The sequence below is a fragment of the Rhineura floridana genome, chromosome 1, assembly GCF_030035675.1.
Source record: "Rhineura floridana isolate rRhiFlo1 chromosome 1, rRhiFlo1.hap2, whole genome shotgun sequence".
In the NCBI taxonomy this organism is placed as follows: domain Eukaryota; kingdom Metazoa; phylum Chordata; class Lepidosauria; order Squamata; family Rhineuridae; genus Rhineura; species Rhineura floridana.
The window spans coordinates 19159706-19183036 of record NC_084480.1 but is presented as its reverse complement, the minus strand read 5'-3'; the positions used below and the strand labels follow the sequence as shown (position 1 = coordinate 19183036).

Genomic DNA, 23331 nt, shown 5'->3' with positions numbered 1-23331 from the left:
TTCTCATTCTTTGTTCAAGCACACTGGAAAACTCTTTTGCAAAACCCTCCCAGCATTCTTGACTGATTTGCAAGTGCTAGCAGTGAACAAACACCACCTCCTTTATAGTAAATAGTGATTAGCAATGAGAAGTTATTGCAATGAGCGTATTACTTAAAGCCCAAGCACTGCCATCTGTTCTGTTATTAACTTGGAAGCCAATGGGATCACTTTCCATTAATAGAGTCTCAGCCAAGGATCAGATTGAAAAGTCTTCTAAATGTGAAATAATTAAATGTGTGGTGCTTTGCTGTAGTTCTGAAGGCTTATTTTGAAAAGACAATCGTGGAGGAAAACTGGGGAGCCTGTTGTGTAGTCGTTATGTGGTCTTTCTTTTGCTAATAATCTCACTCAGCTAATCTTCCCTAATTTTCAATTGCTAGAGGAGATTAGCTGAATGAGATAACAGCCCACCATAAATTTCTTTCTCAGTATTTATTGTGTAACTATTTCATTTATATGTCACCTTTCTTCAATAGAACTTGAGATGGTATACATAGAGTTCCTGTCTAGGCATTGACCAGATATATGCCTTCCCACCTATAGCCCTCATTTCTGGAAGCCATTCCAGCTTTCTGCCGACTTTTTGGAGGAAGGATGAGGAACCTATGGCCCTCCAGATGTTATTAAACTACAACCCATCATCTCTGGCAATTGGCCATGCTGGCTGGGACTACTGGGATTTGTAATCCAACAACAACTGAAGGGTCACAGGTTCCCCGATTCTCAACAGTCAAACCCTGGATATTTTTGATGTGACCACTAGCATGTTGCCTTGCTGTTTATCAAGAACAGTCCTAGCATTATCCGAATAAATGCCTCTACAGCCAATGGCCAATCACAACCAACATCTGGAATTATAAAAGACTTCCAAGATGTTCCTGTGATTGGATTATTAGGTAGGTTTTACCACAAAGCTGTGCAATTTAAGAGCCATAAAGTGAAGTGCAGCCCATCAGCCATGTATTGTGCGCCACCAAATAAATGCTTGCCAACTCCAATTTTACAGTTTCAGGCAGGCATCAATCACCAGGTATGCATCAAGCCATACATGGTGGGCAGCATTTTGCTTGGTGAGTCACAAATTGTGCAAGTTTGTTCTGCAGTAGAAGTCTTCTTGCATGTGAAGCTGCTTTATATTGCCTCAACCCATTGAGCCATTTGGCTCAGTGCTAGCTCTTTTGGGTGGCACCAGCTCTCCAGAGTTACAATGTGTGTGGGGGTCTTTCCCAGCTCTGCCAGCTGAGATCCTTTCAGGTGAGGATGCTAAGGACTGAAGTGCTGACCATTTGTGCACAATCATGCACACTACTATAGAGCATTCCCCCTGATCTCTTGTATTTACTTAGGTTCCTTAGCGTGTCCATCTTTTCTGAGTCAGTATCCAGTGATACTCTGAATATATTCGCCATGATGAAGGCATTGGCGTCATCCTATGTGTTTAAAATGGGACACATCAAAAAGTCTCTTCTCCATTTTTTCCCGGCTTTGCAAATGCTACACACTTGGGGGAGGGGTTATTGCTTGCTGCATGCAAAGGAACCCAGGTTCAATCCCTGGGAGCTCCTGGTAAAGCTGCAAAAGATGGTTTTTCTGAAATCCTGGAGAAATAATACCAGTCATTGTAGCCCAAAGGTAGCTGACATGGTGCCCTCTAGATCTTGGACTACAGCTCCCATAATCCCTGATTATTGGCCAAGGTAGCTGGGGCTGATGGGACTTGGAGTCCAACAACTTTTGGAGGGTACCACATTGGCTGCACCAGGTGTAGTTAACACTGAGCCAGATGGACCAGTTGTCTGACTCTGAATAAGGCAGCTTCCTAAGATATCCATCTAGCTCTGTACTCATGTTAACAAATTCAATTACATTTATAATGCAGAGTGGAAGCCGAGTTTTTCTAAAATATATGTGAGCACAGACTTCTCCTCTTTATATATGATTATTGTAATAGTCGGCTTAAGGAGAATTAATCATGCAAAGGATGTCAATTTATTACAGTGTTGGAACAGTTTGATTATTCCTACCTACTCTTCATTTTTCTTCACTGTCATCCAAACACATGAAGAGACACATGCAAATCCTTTTCCTTTGCAAATCCCTTCTGGAGTTCTCAGCTGAATATGGCTCTCTGTAATAGTAAACAATGGTTAACAATGAATGTTACTGCAATGAACATATTGGCCTGGTTCACAAATAGCATTAGGTCATAGTTAATATTAACCATAGTTAATAAACCATAATTAAGGCTGAGAAATCTGACATATGATTGCTTAAACCTGTGCTTATTATGTTCCCCAATCCCCCATTAAAGGAGACACGAGGCAGGAAGAGCCACTCTTCACTTACACTGTGTGGTTTTGGGGCCATGAAGACTCTTTAACCATAGTTCAGGAGGTCCTGGTTCACATATAACACTAAGCCATGGTTCATGTTAACTCAGATTTATAAACCAACTACAAACCTTGGTTAGCTAGAAGCTTTTAACCATAGTTAAGCTGCTGGGCTGGGTTTACACAAAGATGAGTCATGGTTTGATAAAAAATGGTTTAGCATTATGTGCTAACCAGGCAATTCAGCTGAATCCAGCTAGAGGCATAGGTATGAGGCATTGTGCCCTTGGTTGCTGACTTGATTCAAGCTTGTTGCATACTCATAGACCTGGACAGATCTTCTGCAATAATTCTAATTAGTTTGGGGAGGAGGAAGGGGCTGCTACACATTGCCACAGTTGGATGGGACTATTATATAAAATGACAAAACACAGGAAATGTACAGTGATTAAAGCTTTGCTGCTCTTTGGTTCTTAGAAACTCTGAAACTTTTTTTATTCATCAAAATATACAGTGACTGTGATCCTTGTCATTTTGCTGTTCCCTAGGAGAAGAAAACATTGAAAGAAAAGAAACAGTTTTTAAAGCAGAGGCTGCACCAGATGATGTCAAATGCTGAAAATCCCAAAAGGTTTGCAAATAAAAAAACAGCAGTAGGCTTTTATGAGAATGTCAGTTTTTAAATAGCAAGGGCAGTATAATCTTTGTACTGTACTTTGTGCTGTAAATAGTGGAACGCAATGGGTGTATTCAACTAAGTCCTATTCAGAGTAGACCCACTGAAATTAATGAACCTAAGTTAGCCATACCCTTTAACTTCAGTAGGTCTACTCTAAGTAGGACTAGCATTGGAGGCAATGAATTATACTTGATACTTTTGCATACTTCATTTTTGCAAGGGGTCTGGAGAAAAGAGATTCAGCAGAATTAATATGAACCTTTCAAAGTACATGGACCTGAAAGAGGATGTGGGAGAAAAGTGTCATTCTTCCAACTTCTTCCTTCAACTCTATAGATCAGCCTTTCCCAACCTTTGGGTCCCCAGATGTTGTTGGACACAACTCCCATCAGCCCCAGCCAGTGAGGCCAATAGTCAGGAATGATTGGAATTGTAGTCCAGCAACATCTGGGGACCCAAAGGTTGGGAAAGACTGCTATAGATGTTGTTCAATGATACTCCTACGTAGAGTAGACCCATTGAAGTTAATAGACGTGACTACCTTAGGTTCATTTCCGTGGGTCTGCTCTGGAGGACTTGGTTGAAGACAACCCCATGTACTTTTCAAGGGAGAAAAAGGTCACCACTCTTACCACCTCATGACCAGGGGGGCAGAATCTTAAAAGGCTTCATGATGCTAGGGAAGACCTTAAGGGTATCACTGAGCCCTTGAGCACCACACTGGGAACACTTGCATTAAGGCATGAAATTTAGGATGCAGTCTGAATGGCTGGGGCAGGGAGGGTGATGAACAAAAGGTGGCTGATACTTCTCCTCCAGGGCTCTGGAAGTAAGACTGGAATAGGGTTCTCACGCTCCTCCATCTTTTTCCATTCCTCCCCTTAAACCATTTCCAAATGGAGACAATGGGAGGGAAATGAAGTACACCAACTCCATGAGTGGCATAGTTTCCTGGTGCTGGTGCAGGCTACACCAGGGGGAATGTCAAGGAGTTGAGAAGCCATTGGGTCCTTCAGATCCTGGCCTTCCCTGGTACATCCTGTTATGTCCCCAATCTGCCTTCAGCATGCACCCTTTTTGGTGCTTCTGGTGTTGGAGCTCTGTCTGCAAGCTTAGACTCTAAAAGGCATGACACACAGATAATGGGATGGGAAGGGAATCGAGCTCAGGCACCAGTTCTTGAAGCTATACCTTAGACTAGGGGCAAGGAACCTGTGGCCCTCCAGATGTTGCTGGATTCCAACTCCCATCCTCCCTGACCATTGGCCTTGTTGGTTGGAATGCAACAACATATTGGAGGGCCACAGGTTCCCCACTACTGCCTTTGACCCAAACTAGACGTTACAGGGGAGGAGTGGCTAACACTATTCCTTGGCAATGTGCCGTGAAAGGAAGGGGATCATGTCCTCTCACTCGGCATCTCCCCATAGCCTCTCCCTACCCTGAAAGCAGCAGCCAATTCAGTGGGGCAGGAACAGCTGAGCATCACAGCGCCACGGCATGCATCTCCTTTCATGAGATATTTATTTATTTATTATTTGATTTGTATCCCACTGTCCCTCCCAGCAGGAGCCCAGGGCAGCAAATATTCGGCAGATATAGCCGAAGAGATGCAGCTGGGTATCCCCCCAGTAACTGTATTTATTTATTTATTATAAATATATGAGATGCCTCACAAAATAAATTTTCTAGCTGTTGTGCAAATAAATATGATAGAAACATAACGATAAAACCATAATACAATAAAACAAAGTCAACTGGCATAAAAACCCAACTATAAAACCGGCACAATAAAATGTACTATAAACAGTACAGAAGTAAACAGCAATCAAATACATACATTAAAATCAACAGACGCACCACAGGGACTAAAGACCAGATTTTAAAAGGCCCGAGAGCCAGTATGGTGTAGTAGTTAAGGTGCTGGACTACTACCTGGGAGACCAGGGATCAAATCCCCACACAGCCATGAAGCTCACTGGGTGACCTTGGGCCAGTCGCTACCTCTCAGCCTCAGAGGAAGGCAATGGTAAACCCCCTCTGAATACCGCTTACCATGAAAACCCTATTCAGAGGGTCGCCGTAAATCAGGATAAACTAGAAGGCAGTCCATTTCCATTTTGAGAGAACAGAACAATCTTAAGCTGGGACCAAAAATACAGCAGTGTGGTTAACAAGTGGGCTTCACTAGGGAGACTTCCATAGCTGGGGGGCACCACCCAAAAGGTCCTGCCTTTTGTCTGGGCCTCAATTCTAGTTAAATAGTGATTGTACCATTGTGAGGTGGAGTGCTTTTACAAAGTGGCTTCTGCATACCAAAGTTGCAAGGAGAAATGAATGATGAGGCATAGAGAACTCAACACATCTCGAACTCAAAGCTCCTGTTCATTGCCCTGGCTAGTTCATAGAATCATAGAATAGTAGCATTGGAAGGGGTCTATAAGGCCATCAAGTCCAACCCACTGCTCAGTGCAGGAATCCAAATCAAAGCGTTCCCGACAGATGGCTGTCCAGCTGCCTCTTGAATGCCTCCAGTGTCGGAGAGCCCACTACCTCTCTAGGTCATTGATTCCATTCTTGTATGGCTCTAACAGTTGTGCCCTTAGCTAACAAAAAGAGGCCAGTCACCCATAAAAATGCAAGAAGAGCCCTGCTAGATCAGGCCAGAGGTCCATCATTGTCCAGCATATAGGGTTGCCAGATTCATGGCCTGAGACTAATCCTGTATCTTCAGGAGAAGAGAAAGTCAGCCAAGTGCAGGTGTTCTTGCAACACTGTAATGAGAAAAACCACAAGTTGGAATTCTCCCTCCCCCCTGCACAACTTTTAAAGATACAGAAGACCTATTGGAGGCTGGGCCTGACAACCAAGAGGTCTTCTGTATGTTTAAAAGTTGTGCAGGGGGAAGGGAGAATTCCACCTTGTGGTTTTTCTCATTACAGTGTTGCAAGAACACCTGCACTTGGCTGACTTTCTCTTCTCCTAAAGATACAGGATCAGTCTCAGGCCATGAATCTGGCAACCCTAGTCCAGCATGCTTTTCTCTCAGTGGCCAATCGCTTGCCCATGGGAAGCTAGCTAGCAGGACCCGCGTATAGGAGCACTCTCCTTACTTGTGATTCTTAGCCATAATGTTCATGGAGATTTTATGCAGATTGCTGAACATTAGTTAACCTGCAGATTTCTATCCCATAATGCTTTTCTATTCTTCTCATTTCCAGCTGTGTGGAAGTTCAGAAAGAGATCTCTACGCTTCAGGAGCAAATTAGCCACTTGGACCATGTGATCCATTCTCAGCATCAAAACTTACACAATGTGATTCAGCAGGTTAGAGTATTCTAATTGTACACTAAGAGCAAATTCATCCTGCAGGTGTGGATCTTCATGCAGCTAAAACAGCACCATCCATGAGCAAGAGGGAGGTATCAGCAGACCTGGAGAAAACATAAGGTTTGCAGAAGAACAAAAATATTTTGGAGGATGAAATCTCCCAAATGAGAACTGAGGATTCTCAGTGGTCATGGAATGTTGACTGACTGTTGGGGTGGGGTGGAGTGGGGTGGGGGATGGAAAACAACAGTGTGAGGAGAAGAGTGGATTCTCTTTAAACGGGCATGCCTGGCTGGAACCCTGAGCAGAAGTACTCCACACTGCAACATTTTGTTGCAACAGATATCACACGTTTGATCTGTCAAAGAACAGCACCACTTCTTATTTACCTTGGGAAGACTTGCCAAAATTGCTCCATTACAGATTTTTGTTTTTGTTTGTGAAGTGGATCAGCATACCTTGGATGTGATTTTATGTTTAACTTAGTTTGGCCAACAGGACACCACAGTCAAGACAATATATTAATTCCTGCCTTGATTACTAGGAAAGGCTTGCTTAAATAGAGTTGATGACTTTTGATGGCTGGTGGCTAATAGGATGAACCCTACATGTTCATATGAGGTCCAAAGAGGAACATTTGGGCAGTTTGAATATAGCCAGTGATGGCTGAGTTTTACAGTTGACAAAAAAATGAATCTGTTTGCTGTAGAGAAAATTCCTGCTGCTTTAAAGGCTAGCAACATCCTTCTGAGTGATTGCCTGCTCCCTGCTGCTCAGATTGCCATAAGTCACCTGTACCTACTCAAAAGAAAACTGACAATGAAAAAATATATCCCAGGAGCTGCATTTCACTCATAGAAGTGAGGAACCATGAAACAATGCCCAGTTCACACATTATTTTAAACCACAGTTAAACTTAACTATGGTTTAAAGGTGAACTGTGGGTGCTTTGCTCCTCTCCTCCTGCCATGCTGCTGAAAGCTAAGCCATGGTTTGGCTTAGTATTATGACCAAAACCAGTGTTCCTCCAAACAAACCATGAGTGGTAAGCCAAGAACAAACCTTGTTTACAGGTCATGGTTTGTTTGGAGAGTAACAAACCATGACCCTGAGTTTGGTCATAAGCCAAACTGTGGCTTAGCTACAAGCAGTGTGGTAGCAGTAGGAGCCGGAGAGAAGCAAAGTAGCCACCATTTTAACAGTGACCAGCTCTCTGCAGATTCATCTTTAAACCATAGCTAAGCTTAACTATTATTGTGATGTGCAAACTATGCCGTGAACATAGTTTCATGAATGTGATTTAACCAAATTGCATCTAGCAAGGTAAAGAACATAAGAAGAGCCTTCTGGATCAGGCCAATGACCCATCTAGTACAGCAGCCTGTTTTCACAGTGGCCATTAGTTTTCTTACTGATCTTATTTCCTCCAACATTTTTTGTAGATTGAAGAATTGAATAATGAACTCAAACATCAAGATGAACGAATAGAAGGCCTAAAAGAAAAGATTGAGATACTCCAAGCAAAGGTAAAAAACAACTGAGTGTGGTTTTTAGGGTGATGTTGTGGTCTTATGGCTAGAACTCTACCGTTGCTTCTTCCTGTAAAAGTGAGAGCTGTTCTACCCTTTATGCAGGCCAGATAATTTTGGACTGTGGAACTTCAGAGTACCACAAGGGAATTGTGTTTTTAATAATCCCTCATGCAGAAGGTTCAGTGCAACTAAAAAATTAGCATAGTGAAAGCTTTGCTAAACATCATGGGTTTCTATAGGACTTTAAATTCTGAAGCAGTGGAATTTTAAGAGTGTTGCTACAGAGAAACAGAAGCTCCAACTCTTTGTTCATCTTACTGGTTTGTAGGCATCCTAAATATTTCAGGGATTGCAGGGATGCTAGACAAGAATACCATCAAACTGTGCAAGGACCCAACAGCTCTTGAGTGAATGCAGATTTGGATTCAAGGATCAGGTGCACCCTTGGTGTTTGCAGAGGTGCTTGAGCAGTTAACTGTTGTGAATTTTGATATGAACTGACCTAATCTGCACCATTAGTCCAAAACATGGTCTGAAATGTAACTCTCTGCTGGATTTCACACGTCTCCAAACATTGCAGTGCAGTTATCGGCACATTAAAGTTGCAGCATATGTTTAGAAATGTGTCTTTTGAATCCGACAAAGAGGAAGCAAGTTCTGGTGCTTACTGAAGAAAGGTATTTACTGTTGTTGCTCTCTGTGTTTCAGCTAAGTTCAGGTTTACAGAACTGGGTGTCTCTGCATCTAAGGAATTTGCTAGCATTTAAAGTTCTTGAAGAAGGAATGCATAGAGTATCAACAATAAATATCTTTCTTCAGTGAGCACTGGAGCTTGCCTCCACTTTGTCTGACTCACCATGGTGTTTTTCCCCTCTTCCTGCAAGTGTCCTCATTTTTGAGAAAAGACATACTTAGAAATGCATATTATGAAAAAAAATCTATGTGAAAAGTATTATTTATATAAGAATCCGCCCCTTTAAAAAAAAATCTGTTACAGATTAATGTGGAAATAAAACAGAACAGATTTTATTTGTGAACACATGTGAAAATAAGGCTTACATGGACTGGAAATAGACTGATTTGCCTATCTCTCAGTGTGCATGCTTTCAAATAAGGGAGAATCCTTAGTAGTGCCACCTCCTGCTTATGCAGGGCCTTTGGGCAAGATAGCCTCAGTGGACCCACGTTGCTGAGTAGACACACCTTCTCCTCCACTTTTATTCTTTCTGCCCGTTCTCTTGCTCTCTTCCTCTGGGCCCAGTCAGAGGAGACATGATAGAAGTGTACAAAATTATGCATGGCATTGAGAAAGTGGATAGAGAAAGGTTCTTCTCCGTCTCATAATACTAGAACTTGTGGACATTCAAAGATGCTGAATGTTGGAAGATTCAGGACAGACAAAACGAAGTACTTCTTTACTCAGCGCATAGTTAAACTATGGAATTTGCTCCCACAAGACGCAGTAATGGCCACCAACTTGGATGGCTTTAAAAGAAGATTAGACAGATTCATGGAGGACAGGGCTATCAATGGCTACTAGCCGTGATGGCTGTGCTGTGCCACCCTAGTCAGAGGCAGCATGCTTCTTGAAACCAGTTGCCGGAAGCCTCAGGAGGGGAGAGTGTTCTTGCACCCGGGTCCTGCTTGCGGGCTTCCCCCAGGCACCTGGTTGGCCACTGTGAGAACAGGATGCTGGACTAGATGGGCCACTGGCCTGATCCAGCAGGCTCTTCTTATGTTCTTAAACTACCTTGTCACACCTGGGCAGCCACAAGGTCTGACACTTACCTTTTCTGGCAAGTGAAGGACGTGGCTGGAACTCTTCACTTTGGCCACAGCTTTTGGCCACAGCCAGTGAAGAGGCAGTGGCAGCAAGGAGGAGGAGCAAAAGGACCAGGAGGCTTCAAGGGTGGACAGTGAGGTCCCCTGCAAGATGTTGGCCTGGGCAAATGTCCAGCAATGCTGTGATAGGTAGAAGGCCTTACCCCAAATATTCCTGTCTGGTGTCTAGCACCCCTGCAATATCTGGGATACTACAAACCCAGTTAGACGAGCAAAGGACTGGAGTTTTTCTTAGCAGTGACCCTCAGAATAGAAGGATTTAGCATAGTCTTCAGATTAGGGTTGCCAGGTTCAGGGCCTGAGAATGATTCTGTATCTTTAAGAGAAGAGAAAATTCAGCCAAGTGCAGGTTTTCTTGCAACACTGTAATGGGAAAAACCACAAGGTGGAATTCTCCCTTTCCCCTGCACAACTTTTAAAGATACAGAAGACCTCTTAGAGGCCGGGCCTGGTAACCAAGAGGTCTTCTGTATCTTTAAATGGTGTGCAGGGGGAAGGGAGAATTCCACCTTGTGGTTTTTCTCATTACACAGTTGCAAGAACACCTGCACTTGGCTGACTTTCTCTTCTCCTAAAGATACAGGATCAGTCTCAGGCCATGAACCTGGCAACCCTACTTCAGACTGATGTGCTACTTTATTAGTTGCACTGAAATGCTTTTGTTAAAACAACTCTTTCTGTGACCAAAGGAAGGAATTGACTTTTCTCTGGCATATGATATCCTTACAAAGGCTGCATCCTGTCTTATGCGATTAACCAGCACTGCAGTCCTTTTCCCCAGTCGAGCCCCTTATGATGCAGGTATTTCTTGGAGGCCGTCCTCTCCTGCTGCTCCTTGGTGTTGCAGAGCTGCTGGGTCCCTCTGTACTTTCCAGCTGTTGTGTCCCCCGTCGCCGTTTGGTTCCATCCCTATCCATCACAGTCACTCCCAGAACTTGATCCCAGTCTTTCCTCCCCAGATCTGCTCTACCCATTCACAACACTTCTTCCTTCCTCACTAACCCTCCACCCCTTCTTCCTCTCCCCCTTGACGGCTTCAACGGCCACTTCCCCAGCATTCCAAAGCCCTTAGCAACAGTTGCCAAGACTGCCCTGAACCATTTTGACTGCTTATACTTACTTTCCCCAGGCAACTTGCCTTATGAACTGCATGTTTCTGTAAAACAGAAACCCCAGACAAACATATCATCCTGAATCGCCATGGGTAAGCCAGATCATCATGCCCCATCATGCCTGCTTAGACTCCGGCCCTAAGTGCCCTTCACTGGAACTGCAGGCTACTGAAAGCAGTAGGACTCTTAAAGACTCCACTGCAAATTACATTGACTAAAATTATCATTTGCCGTCCCCCTTTCTGGTAGGATCTCGTTTTATCGAAGCTCTATGCAAAAAGGCATCTGCATTTCTCCAAGCTTTTCGTGCAGTTGAACGTTTTCAGTGCCATTCGGATAAACAAGGTTGCCTGACTTAGCTTAATATTTCATGCTCAAATGAAGGAAACTCTTATGTATTTTTTTTTAACTCCTGCTTCCAGAACAAAGAATTGAAGTACAAAGTGGAATTCTACTCTGGCCAGTCAAAACCAAAGGCCTCCAAAGCTGTTTTGGCAAAGTAAGACCCCCCTTTTTTTGTAGCCACCCAGCAGCTTGTGTGTTTAGAATTGTTATATAATTGCATTTTGTTTGGATTGTTAAGCAGCAGGGTGTTTGGGTCGTCTCAGTTCCACTGTCCCCTTCTCTCTCCTGCTTGAGTGAATTTCTGAGTTCTTGGAAAGGGTGAAAAGCGTAATGAAGGACATTTGTGGCATGCAGCATCCCCTCCTGCATTTCAGTCCTGGCACTGCAGAGGCCCATCACCATAGGCCAGGGATGGTATCCTCCAGCTGTGGCTGGAATACAGCTCCCATCATTCCCAGCCGGCATGGTCGATGGTCAAGAATGATGGGAGTTGTAGTCATCTGGAAGGCCCCACAGTCCTCATTCCTGTCACAGACAGTTTGTCAAGCCTTTTCTTCCTATCCTCCGCTGATCCTAAAGAAGAGGAGCCACTGGACACCTCTGTGTTAGATGTGGCAGGACCTCGCATTCTTGGAAATGACAAACTGAATTGCCATTTGCCCAGTACAGGCACAGCTGACAAGGAGGATCAGGGGGAAATAGTCTCAATCCTGCGGGTCAGCACCTGTCATGCTCGGGCAGCTGCCAGGGCCCATGTGTCTTGGCAGGGCCCCCATGACTGAAGCTTATCTTACCAGGCCTGTATCGCCACCCTCACTGGTCCTTTGGATCCTGCAAGCATAAGTGCCTAGCCCCACGGTCACTGCAGCTGTGAGTCACCGTCATCACTCACAATCAGTGTAGTGTTGTGGGCAAGAAAACATGGCAGCCACAAGGTAGTGATGATACCCCATGTTACTGTGTTGCCGTGGCTACTGGGTAAGCTCTTCCAGGGGAGAGGGTGATTCGCAGCTGCAGGGGGACTGGAGCCAGGGCCATTGCCTACACCACGAGGGGCCCAAGTAGCAACAAGCATAGAAGGCACTGGAGGTTCGTGGCAGGGCCTAGTCAGTGGTGGGATTAGGCATTGCTGGCAGTAAACTGAGGAACCATTCAACAGACTTCCTACTGGAGCCCCTTGCATATGGGAAGGGACAGATGGTACCTTTACAGTCCAATGCACAAATAACTGAAAAATAACTGGCATCTTACATTCTCTGTTCCAACCAGTAACATTTTAGTGAGGAGCAATTCATAGCCAAGATTCCAAGGCGTGTTTTTCATTACAAGGTGGTAGGATCTTTAAAAGACAGCTTTAAAAAGTTTGCTTGCTGTCATAGCCAAAATTCAGACAGGCTGTTGCTCTAAAATAGCTACATACAGAAACTTCATATGCCCCGTTGCTATTGGCCTCAGGTAGCAAACAGGAGAAGGCTGCCTTCACCACTGGCGTTTTGGGGTGGATGATGTGCTACTCAGAGGAGTCGCCCAAATGAAGCACATGTGAAATTCCTGCACGTTATCATTCAAGACACATGAACTCTTGCTTTAATTTGAGTAGGAAGATATCAAAATGAATATGACAAATGTGTACACCAGGCCCACCATGCTGATTGATGTTGCATGCAAATTCGTTGCAGCTTTTGGGCTCCTGATTGGTTCTCAGTGTGGCCCTCTGTGTTGAAGACGATGCCAGCTCTTGCCTTATGATATGTTGCTAGTTCATCCGAGGTCCATTGAATGGGCTGTATGTTGCCCATCCTTCTGTCTGCTGATGCAGAGTGTGTGGGAGTCTGTTACAGGCCAGCCACTTAGCTTTCTCAATAAGCAGTCCATCTGCTGCTGAGTAGTTCTGCTTTCTGGAATGGGAAGAGAGATTGGCTTTTGAGAAGGTTACTGTGCACGAGGCTAACAAAAATAATTGGGAATGCTGGCATGAAATTTCCTTGCTGCCTGAACTATTGGTAGGAATATAAACACTTGCTTTCTATTGACTCAGACTGTTGGTTCACCTGGTGCCATTTTGTCTTCAGCAGGAGTGGGGAACCTCTGGCCCTCCAGATGTTGCTGGACTACAACTCCCATCATCCCTGGCCATGGTGGCTGAGGCTGATGGGAGCTGGAGTCCAACAACATCAGGAGGTCCATCAACTTCCCCATCACTAGTCTACCTTGACTGACAGCGGCTCTCCAGGGTTTCAAACAGGAGTCTTTCTCAAACTGAACTGGGGATCTTTTCCATGGAAAACATAACATGTAGTTCAGTGGCAGAGCATTTCTTCTTCTGCGGCCAATAGCTACAAGAGAGGCCACTGGAAATTTCCCCATTGGTGACTCTTCAGTGCAGCTGCCACTAACATGCAAGATCTGCTCAGGGTAACTACACATTTCATAATATCTTCCTTGTAACATCTAATGGAACACAAATATGAGATGTGCAGTGCGTTGCCCCGCTGCTGACACCAGTTATGTTTGCCTTGGTTGGGCAACACATAGCATAATGGTTGTCACGGCACACAGTCTTGTATCTTATAACATGCAGTTAGCACTTCACTGTATTGATGAGCGGCAGGACTAACCTCCTGGAATGCACTGCAGTGGTCTCCGCATGCTGGAGCCAAAGCATACGATAAGTGGCCCTCATGTTTCATATCACTCTCATATCAATGCTGTTATGTGGAAACATTTGCTCCATTTAGTTACAGTCGTGTTTGAATCAAGCTACTGAGCCAAGCTTAATATAAGCATACCAGGCCGAACTCAAGGTGTTATTACTGATATATAAAGCCCTTAATGGCTTGGGACCAGTTTGCTCAAGGGGGATTGCCTTACCCCATTTGATCACTTCGGTTTGTGGATCAATATTCTTTCTGAGTTTGTAACGAGTCATGCCTTTCGTGTGGCAGCACCTGCACTTTGGAACTTCCTGCCTATTAATGTTAGGCAGGCACTGTCACCATAGTGTTTTAGACACCTGCTGAAAGGTTTTCTTTTTCAGTGTGCTTATCCAGACACAAGCTTTGGTTACATCTGTTTTTCAATTTGTTTTAAATGTTTTATTGTGTTTAATTATTTTTAACAATTTTTAAATGTTTTAAATATGTTTTATTTTATTTTCAAAAGTATTTTCATCACATATGTGTTTGCTGTGGGATATAAATTTAATAAAATAAATATTTTCTTACTCATTAGGTTAATTCAGGCACCAAATCATGGTTTGCGCTAACCATGGTTAAAAACTCATCCTATGGTTTGAGCTCCCAAATGGATAACAGGCTAACTTTGCTTAATTGTTGTTTGTCTGCTTTCACCTCCCATCTGCTCAGCTTCATAATGTTACTCCTGTCTCCATGGTGCAACAGCCTCTTGAGACAGAGCATTGGCCATAACTGTGGTTTGTCAGTTGTTTGTGAATATCAATATAATGGCAAATCATTACAGTTGCTGCAAACTGTGGTTTGCAAACCAGCTTCAACCTGTGGTTTTATATCCTGGCTTGGTAGGGCCTTGCAAACTATGGTTTGTAAACTCACATAGGTTCAGATATAATGTCAGGACATGATTTGGTGTTGCATCTGAATGCATCCATCGAAAACAGATTATTATACAATGTTTGCAACAGTTTTAGCAGGTGCATGTGGTGCAGACTTTCCTTAATACCTAATAACATTTATGGACCACTCCCAAATATTCATAGTATGTCTTTATTCAGTAATGGTTACAACAACCCCCTGGTGTCATCATATTGCAGAAGATGACCTGAAGCTAACAGCAGGTTGCTTAAGGCCACTTAGTGAGTTTGTAGCAAATCTGAGATATGAACCACATCTTCCTTGCTCGCTCCCCCTATTAACCACTGTATTAGAAATTTCAGAAGGCAGCATGGAGTACACCACTACTCTCCATTCACTTATGCATGTGTAAAGGTTCCTTGAAGCTATGGTGCAGGGGTGGTGGATCTGTGGCCCTCCAGATGTTGGTGGACTATAACTTTTATCATCTCTGATTATTGACCATGCTGGCTGGAGCTGCTGGGAGTTGGTGTCCAACAACATTTGGAGGGCTACAGGTTCCCCAACCCCCACTCTATATTACCTCCAAGGAAGTTCATGTCATCTCATCAGAATGTCATGTTCAAGGCTGATTGGCTTGCCTTGAAAAAGAATGTAGCAGAGTTGGGGAAGTATCTCTCCCGCATCACCAAACCAACTAAAATTATTAATAGAAGGAATGGTCTTCCTAATTTTAACATGGGCTTTTTCGCTTGTGCGGCAGGGAAGCAAGTCATAGGGGACATCATAGAGGTTTATAAAATCAGAACAAGCGAAAACTGTGCTCTCCAAATACCAAAAAAAGAGAGGGTGAATGAAATAGATAATCATCAGGCTACAAACACACACAGAAATACATCTTCACATATAACCTATTGCTTCAGGATGCTATAATAGCCACTAACATAACTGAGCTTCCATTTTAAAAACAAATCTGAATTATGACCAGATGCTGGAGTCTTACCTCATGGGTAGGTAGATCCATTGTGTTTTCCTAGTAAATCTCATTGGGGGATGCAGCTAGCCCCTGTTGATAGGCAGTGGCCTCAGTTGAATGGACCTCAGCATGTTACGGCAGTTCTTAAGAACGTTGACTCATTGCATTATGCTGGCACAAGATTACTTTGCACAAACTAAATTACATTTGTCCACAGGGATACATATGTCTCATTTCTAATATTTTTCTTCCAGAATTGTTGGAGGTTCACCATACACCATGATAACCAGAGCATCCCTATGAAGCATAGACCTTTTTAACTGATCTGTCGGAAGGATGCCATTTTTGTTGACTTCCTTTCATGGATTACTGCAGCTGTGCTTGAAATACTCTGTGTAAGAAAAGTCTTTCATGTGTGGTCTTCTGGTAGCACTGATGGAATCCCAGGATGGCCTTCCATGGAAGAAGTCGAATCAGAGGACACGTAGGAGCTGGGCTGTGGGGAGGTTTAACTCTTTATTTATTTATTTATTTATTGACACTTTACTGTAGTATTGTGGTTCTTCCCACCAGTGATGAGCATGCACTGCCTTCAGGACTGATTAATCCAAACAGAATAAATTTCAGAAAACTGTGCTATGTGTACATGCATCTATACTGGAGGACCTATGGAGGGTTAATTAAGGTAAACCCAGAAGTTATCCCAAAGATGTGACAACACAAAGAAAATCTAATGGACTGAGCCTAGAGCTTAAACTACTTTAACAAAGATCAAGGAATCCTGAATATTGTTCAATGGGAAATAGTGTGTGCACGCACACTAGGAGTCTCTAACAGAACATTCTCTTCATCTCATTAAACTACAGTTCCTAAGATTATTTACGGTGAGCCACAGTGGTGAAAGAGGCATGTAACTGATGAGAGTGTTTAGTAGAAGTACGCCTTTATAGTACTAGCAGTTCATTATTTTATGATAAGAACATAAGAAGAGCCTGCTGGATCAGGCCAATGGCCCATCTAGTCCAGCATCCTGTTCTCATAGTGTCTTGCCTATGGGAAGCACGCAAGAAGGTCATAAGTGCAAGAGCATTCCTCCCTCTTGCAGTTCCCAGCAATTGGTATAAGGAGCATACTGCCTCCAACCATAGGGGGAGAGCAATGGCTAGTAGCCATTGATAGCTTTATCCCCCATAAATTTGTCTCATCCTCTTTTAAATGGCTTGTAAAGCCATCCAAGGTGGTGGCCATCACTGCCCCCTGTGCGAGTGAATTCCATAGTTTAACTATGCGCTGCATGAAGGAGTAATTTCCTTTGTCTGTCCTGAATCCTCCAATATTCAGATTCAGTGGGTTTCTATGAGTTTTAGTGGTAAGCGAGAGGGAGAAAAAGTTTTCTCTATCCACTTTTTCTATCCCATGCATAATTTTATACACTACTATCATGTAACTTCTAACTCGCCTTATGTTAGCAGCAGTTTTATTTTCCTTTCCTTTCCTAATGCTCTCTGGCATGGAGTTTGCATTTTTCACAGCTGCTGCACACTGGGTCAACATCTTCACTGAGCTAACCATTACGACTCCAAGGTCTCATTCCTGGTCAGTAACTGCCAGTTCAGACCCCATGAGTGTATGTGTGAAATTTAGATTTTTTGCCCCAACATGCATTACTTTACACTTGCTCACATTAAACTGCATTTGCCAGTTTACTGCTCATTCACTCAGTTAAGAGAGATCTTTTTGGAGCTCTTCACAATCCCTTTTTGTTTCAATGACCCTGAACATGATGTGACGTACCAACCACTGTACCATTACAAAAGTTATATTGGGTGCTTGCAATTTATAATTTTAGAACTGGCACTGCAAAAAGAGAAAATCAAATGTCAAAGACAACCATAGCAACTGACAACAGCAAAGCACAAAGGACACAATCCAGCCAGAACTAAGTGATCCTACAATTGATGTTAAGTGGAAAAATTAAGTATGTGTTTGACGCTCTCCCTGAAAGCAGGAGGGTTTAAAAGTGCTGTGCTGTGGAATCCTAAAGATACATACTAGGGAACAAGCTACACTGGGCACTGCAGGGACTTGCAACTGCATATACATGCCTAGGATCTGCTATAAATTTGGCTGGATCATGCCTCAAATGGATGCAATGTCAGGGTGTGTTCAGCCTTATTAGTTTAAATAAGAAAGGGTAAAGCAGATGCTTCTTTATTATATGAGTATTTCCATACCACCCTTCAGTCATATTGCCAGAGTAGTTTACAAAAACTAAAATTAAAAACAAAAACAATTAAATACAAGGAAAAAAAGCAAAAGGCCACAAAATTGTAAAAGCAGCATAAAAGTCAGGAAGATTAAAACAGCATCTGAAATGCTTGGGAAAATAAAAGGGTTTGTACCTGGTGCCGAAAGGACTATAAAGTGCAGTTGTGCCTCAGTTAACAAAGTAAATGCATTCCTGAACATTACTTCTTTTACAGAAACTTTGGTACCAGAGGCAGCAATAATATGGAAAGAATAGGGATAGGTTCTTACACCCCCTTATAGATGGTGGGGGCAGCTTCAACAGGGGCTTTAAAGGGTGCCTACTCAGCACCCTCCCCTCCCCTCCCTCTCTGAATATATTGGATCCTTCTTTCCCCAGCCCTGGGACAAAGCAAGAGATCAAAGCAAACACACAGGATGGTCAGTTTCACCTTAGCAAAGGCACAGGCTTGAAGGTTTATCCAAGGCAAAGCAAAGCTGGTCAGTTTCACCTTAAAAATGTCTTCATTAAAAGGAGCTTTGTCACTGGATGATTTGTTAACTGAGGTATTACTGTAATCTTAAATCTCCCACTGAAATCAATAGGACTTTAAAAGCGCTTCAGTCTGGCTGGATAATCTTGAGTTTATTCACATTACAACAAAACCAGTTTACTGGATCGTGTTTTATTCATGAATTGCAAACCAGTGTAGCAAAGTAGACAACATGACAGCCTTTGTTATGAATTCACTAGTAAGTGGTCATGGATGAAGCACAACCTTGCAACCACAGCCATCTAGTTGCAATGTGAGGATAATTGTGGTTTGGCCGTCTTGATAACCATGAATGGGTCTCTGTCACTGTGACTTTGCCTAAGGTAGTGCTCAGTGGGTAAACAGGGACTTGGCAAAAGAACTTCAATGTGGCTATGCTCCTGAAGAGGCATCACACCTGCAGGTGTATCAAGAAACCAATAGCTTTGCAGTTCGAATCGGACATATAGGTCGCTTCCAAATGACCTGTTTATTGAGCATTCATCCTCATTTGTTTGCACAAAATTTGTGGGTAGGTTAGGCCTTGTCGGCTATCTAGTGAGCATTCATTCTGATTTGTTTGCAGGGAGGTTAAACAACATTGCGTCAAACAAATGTCATCCCACACTTTCCATTGCATTTTCCCATCAGTTTCCTAACTGGAAAAAAAATCTGATTTTAGGGGAAAGTGAGTTTGTTACAAAAGAGCTCTGAATCAATTGCAATCCTGAATTTTGCACCTGGAAACTGAAAAAATCTGGAATTGCTCACAGGCGATTTTGCAATTGTGAGTTGGCTGAAGGTGAAGCACATTGGGGTGCAGAGTTCCCTATACCCCATCCGGTGCAGGATTAACAGATTCACTGCATAAAGTGGGAGTGTGCATTTGTTTCCACTTAGGCTGTGCTTCTCTGTAAATTAAAGCAAATATTACAAAGATACCCCTCTATAGCATTGCCCAGGAAGTCCTGCTCAGGGAAGCTGAGGATCACTTAATACAGAACTACCTTACAGAATTGCTGTGAGAATTACAGAGACAATGTATATGAAGTATTTGATCACTAAAAATTATGATTTTTTGTTGTTGTTACGTGCCTTCAAGTCAATTACGACTTATGGCGACCCTATGATTCAGTGACCTCCAAGAGCATCTGTCATGAACCACCCTGTTCAGATCTTGTAAGTTCAGGTCTGTGGCTTCCTTTATGGAATCAATCCATCTCTTGTTTGGCCTTCCTCTTTTTCTACTCCCTGCTGTTTTTCCCAGCATTATTGTTTTTTCTAGTGAATCATGTCTTCTCATGATGTGTCCAAAGTATGATAACCTCAGTTTCATCATTTTAGCTTCTAGTGACCGTTCTGGTTTAATTTGTTCTAACACCCAATTATTTGTCTTTTTCACAGTCCATGGTATGCACAAAGCTCTCCTCCAGCACCACATTTCAAGAGAGTTGATTTTTCTCTTATCCGCCTTTTTCACTGTCCAACTTTCACATCCATACATAGAGATCGGGAATACCATGGTCTGAATGATCCTGACTTTGGTGTTCAGTGATACATCTTTGCATTTGAGGACCTTTTCTAGTTCTCTCATAGCTGCCCTCCCCAGTCCTAGCCTTCTTCTGATTTCTTGACTATTGTATCCATTTTGGTTAATGACTGTGCCGAGGTATTGTGACAAGTTCAATGTCCTCATTGTCAACTTTAAAGTTACATAAATCTTCTGTTGTCATTACTCTAGTCTTTTTGATGTTCAGCTGTAGTCCTGCTTTTGTGCTTTCCTCTTTAACTTTCATCAGCATTCATTTCAAATCATTACTGGTTTCTGATAAGAGTATGGTATTGTCTGCATATCTTAAATTATTGATGTTTCTCCCTCCAATTTTCACACATCCTTCATCTTGGTCCAATCCCGCTTTCCGTATGATATGTTCTGCGTACATATTAACAAATAGGGTGACAAAATACACCCGTCTCACACTTCTTCCGATGGGGAACCAATCAGTCTCTCCATATTCTGTCCTTACAGTAGCCTCTTGTCCAGAATATAGGTTGCGCATCAGGACAATCAGATGCTGTGGCACCCCCATTTCTTTTAAAGCATTCCATAGTTTTTCATGATCTACACAGTCAAAGGCTTTGCTGTAGTCTATAAAAGCACAGGGTGATTTTCTTCTGAAATTCCTTGCTCCGTTCCATTATCCAACATACGTTTGCAATATGATCTCTGGTGCCTCTTCCCTTTCTAAATCCAGCTTGGACGTCTGGCATTTCTCGCTCCATATATGGTAAGAGTCTTTGTTGTAGAATCTTGAGCATTACCTTACTTGCATGGGATATTAAGGTAATAGTTTGATAATTACTGCATTCTCTGGGATCCCCTTTCTTTGGAAGTGGGATATATATTGAACTCTTCCAGTCTGTGGGCCATTGTTTAGTTTTCCATATTTCTTGACACATTTTTGTCAAAATTTGGACAGATTCAGTCTCAGTAGCTTGTAGCAACTCTATTGGTATGCCATCTGTTCCTGGTGATTTGTTTCTTCCAAGTATTTTAAGAGCAGCTTTTACCTCACATTCTAAAATTTCTGGTTTTTCATCATATGGTTCCTCCGTGAATGAATCTGTCATCCTTGCATCTCTTTTATAGAGTTCTTCAGTGTATTGCTTCCATCTTCCTTTTATTTCATCCCGGTCAGTCAGTGTGTTCCCCTGTTGATTATTCAACATCCCTACTCTTGGTTTAAATTTCCCTTTCATTTCTCTAATATTTTGGAATAGGGCTTTTGTTCTTCCCATTTTGTTGTCCTTTTCTATTTCTATACAATAACTATTGCAATAGTTTTCTTTGTCCCTACGTACTAGTCGTTGTATTGTTGCATTTAGGGTTCTGACCGTGTTTCTATCTCCTTTTGCTTTTGCTTTCCTTCTCTCTTTAACCATTTTAAGAGATTCTTCAGTCATCCATTGAGGTCTGTCTCTCTTTTTAACTAGAGGTATTGTCTTTTTGAATTCTTCCCTGATAATGTCCCTGACTTCAATCCATAGTTCTTCTGGTTCTCTGTCAACTAAGTTTAAAGCCTCAAACCTGTTCCTTATTTGATCTTTATATTCTTCTGGGGTGTTATTTAAATTGTATTTTGGCATTATGATTGCTTTGTTCTTCTTCTTTAGCTTTACTCTGATTTTCGATACGATCAGTTCATGATCTGTACCGCAGTCTGCTCCTGGTCTTGTTTTTGCAGAAAGTATGGAACTTCTCCATCTTCTGTTTCCAATTATATAATCAATTTGATTCCTATATTGACCATCTGGTGATGTCCACGTGTACAGTCGTCTTTTTGATTGCTCAAAAAATGTGTTGGCAAGAAACAAATCATTGGCTTCACAGAATTCAATAAGTCTTTCTCCTGCTTAATTTCTATCAGCTAAGCCCCGTTTCCCCACAATTCCTAGTTCTTCTTTGTTCCCTACTTTTGCATTCCAGTCCCCCATGATTATCATCATATCTTGTTTTGGTGTGTGATCAATTTCCTCCTGTACTTCTACATCAAATCTCTCCAATTCTTCTTCTTCTGCATTTGATGTTGGAGCGTAGACTTGGATGATGGTTATGTTAATAGGTTTCCCATTTAATCTCATTGATATCACTCGCTCAGACCTTGCGTTGTAGCTCCTAATTGCTTTTGCTACATCACTTCTCACTATTAAAGCAACCCCGTTTCTTCTTGATTTCTCATTTCCTGCATAAAATACTTTGTAGTTGCCTGATTGAAAATGTCCCATTCCTGTCCATTTTAATTCACTCACACCAAGTATTGTAATGTTGATACATTCCATTTCTTGCTTGACAATTTCTAACTTTCCCTGGTTCATGCTTCTCACATTCCATGTTCCTATTGTGAGTGTCGTACAACTCCGGACTCTCCTTTCGCATCTGTGCGCATCACCCTCTGGGCTTCCTTTCGGCTTTGACCCAGCTGCGTCATCAGTCACAGCGCTACTCATACTTGTGCTTTGTTCTTCCCCAGTAGCTTGGTGAGTGCCTTCTGACCTGGGGGTCTCATCTTCCAGCACTATCTCGTCTTGCATTTTGGATACTCTGTTCATAGGGTTTTCGTGGTAAGAGGTATTCAGAGGTGGTTTACCATTGCCTTCCTCTGAGTCTGGATGCATCTTAGTCTGGTGTCTCAGCTTTGACCATTCTGCCTTGGGTGCCCCAGCTAGGAGTCTAGCCTCTTGTCTAGACTCCTGACGGCACTGCTCTTAGCTTCTTCAACACTCTCAAACTCCCTCACCACATTAAGGTGTGCATCCTAAAGGGGAAAAAATTATGTTACTAATGCTGAAATGGCCTCCTCATTTGGTCATCTCCCCTTCATAGTCAGTGAAATTGGGAAGGAGGCATTTCAGTGATATGCAAGTATCTGAAATGCGACCCAAATATGGGGGCCTTTACATTGGTTTCAATGCTTCTTCTGGTAGTTGGCATTCTTGTTTCCTGTAATTCATCAAAGAATGAAACTGAAGGAAGGGGAGATGATGGTAGCCAAAGTGCATGTGCTGTTGCTGCCACCAGTAAATACAAGCTTCAATATTTTGTGGGTGGGACTGGTTGTCTTTGCTGAATTTCAATCTGCTAGTAGTTAGTATGGCCCCCACATATTAGTTTAGTTTATACTTATGTTTAAGTGGAGCTTGTCTTTCAGTGGTGCTCTAAAATGTGGAATGTTTATTGTATTTTTTGTATTTATTTGTGATATTTTTTAGAATGTTGTAAATGGTTTAGAAATTCCAAGTATGAAGCTGTTT

At 42.6% G+C, this 23331-nt stretch overlaps 1 protein-coding gene across 4 annotated transcripts in view; it reads left to right on the top strand.

The window, feature by feature from the left end:
• Positions 1-16374, top strand: part of CCDC68 (coiled-coil domain containing 68) — a 64120-nt gene extending 47746 nt beyond the window's left edge. For all 4 annotated transcript variants that reach the window (XM_061614857.1, XM_061614866.1, XM_061614876.1 and 1 more), the window contains 5 exons: positions 2921-3003; positions 6273-6378; positions 7824-7907; positions 11290-11366; positions 15994-16374. In XM_061614857.1, coding sequence (XP_061470841.1) covers positions 2921-3003; positions 6273-6378; positions 7824-7907; positions 11290-11366; positions 15994-16042 — 399 coding nt within the window. In that variant the 3' untranslated portion in view covers positions 16043-16374. The remainder of the gene's footprint in view (positions 1-2920; positions 3004-6272; positions 6379-7823; positions 7908-11289; positions 11367-15993) is intronic.
• The last annotated feature ends 6957 nt before the right edge of the window (positions 16375-23331 follow it).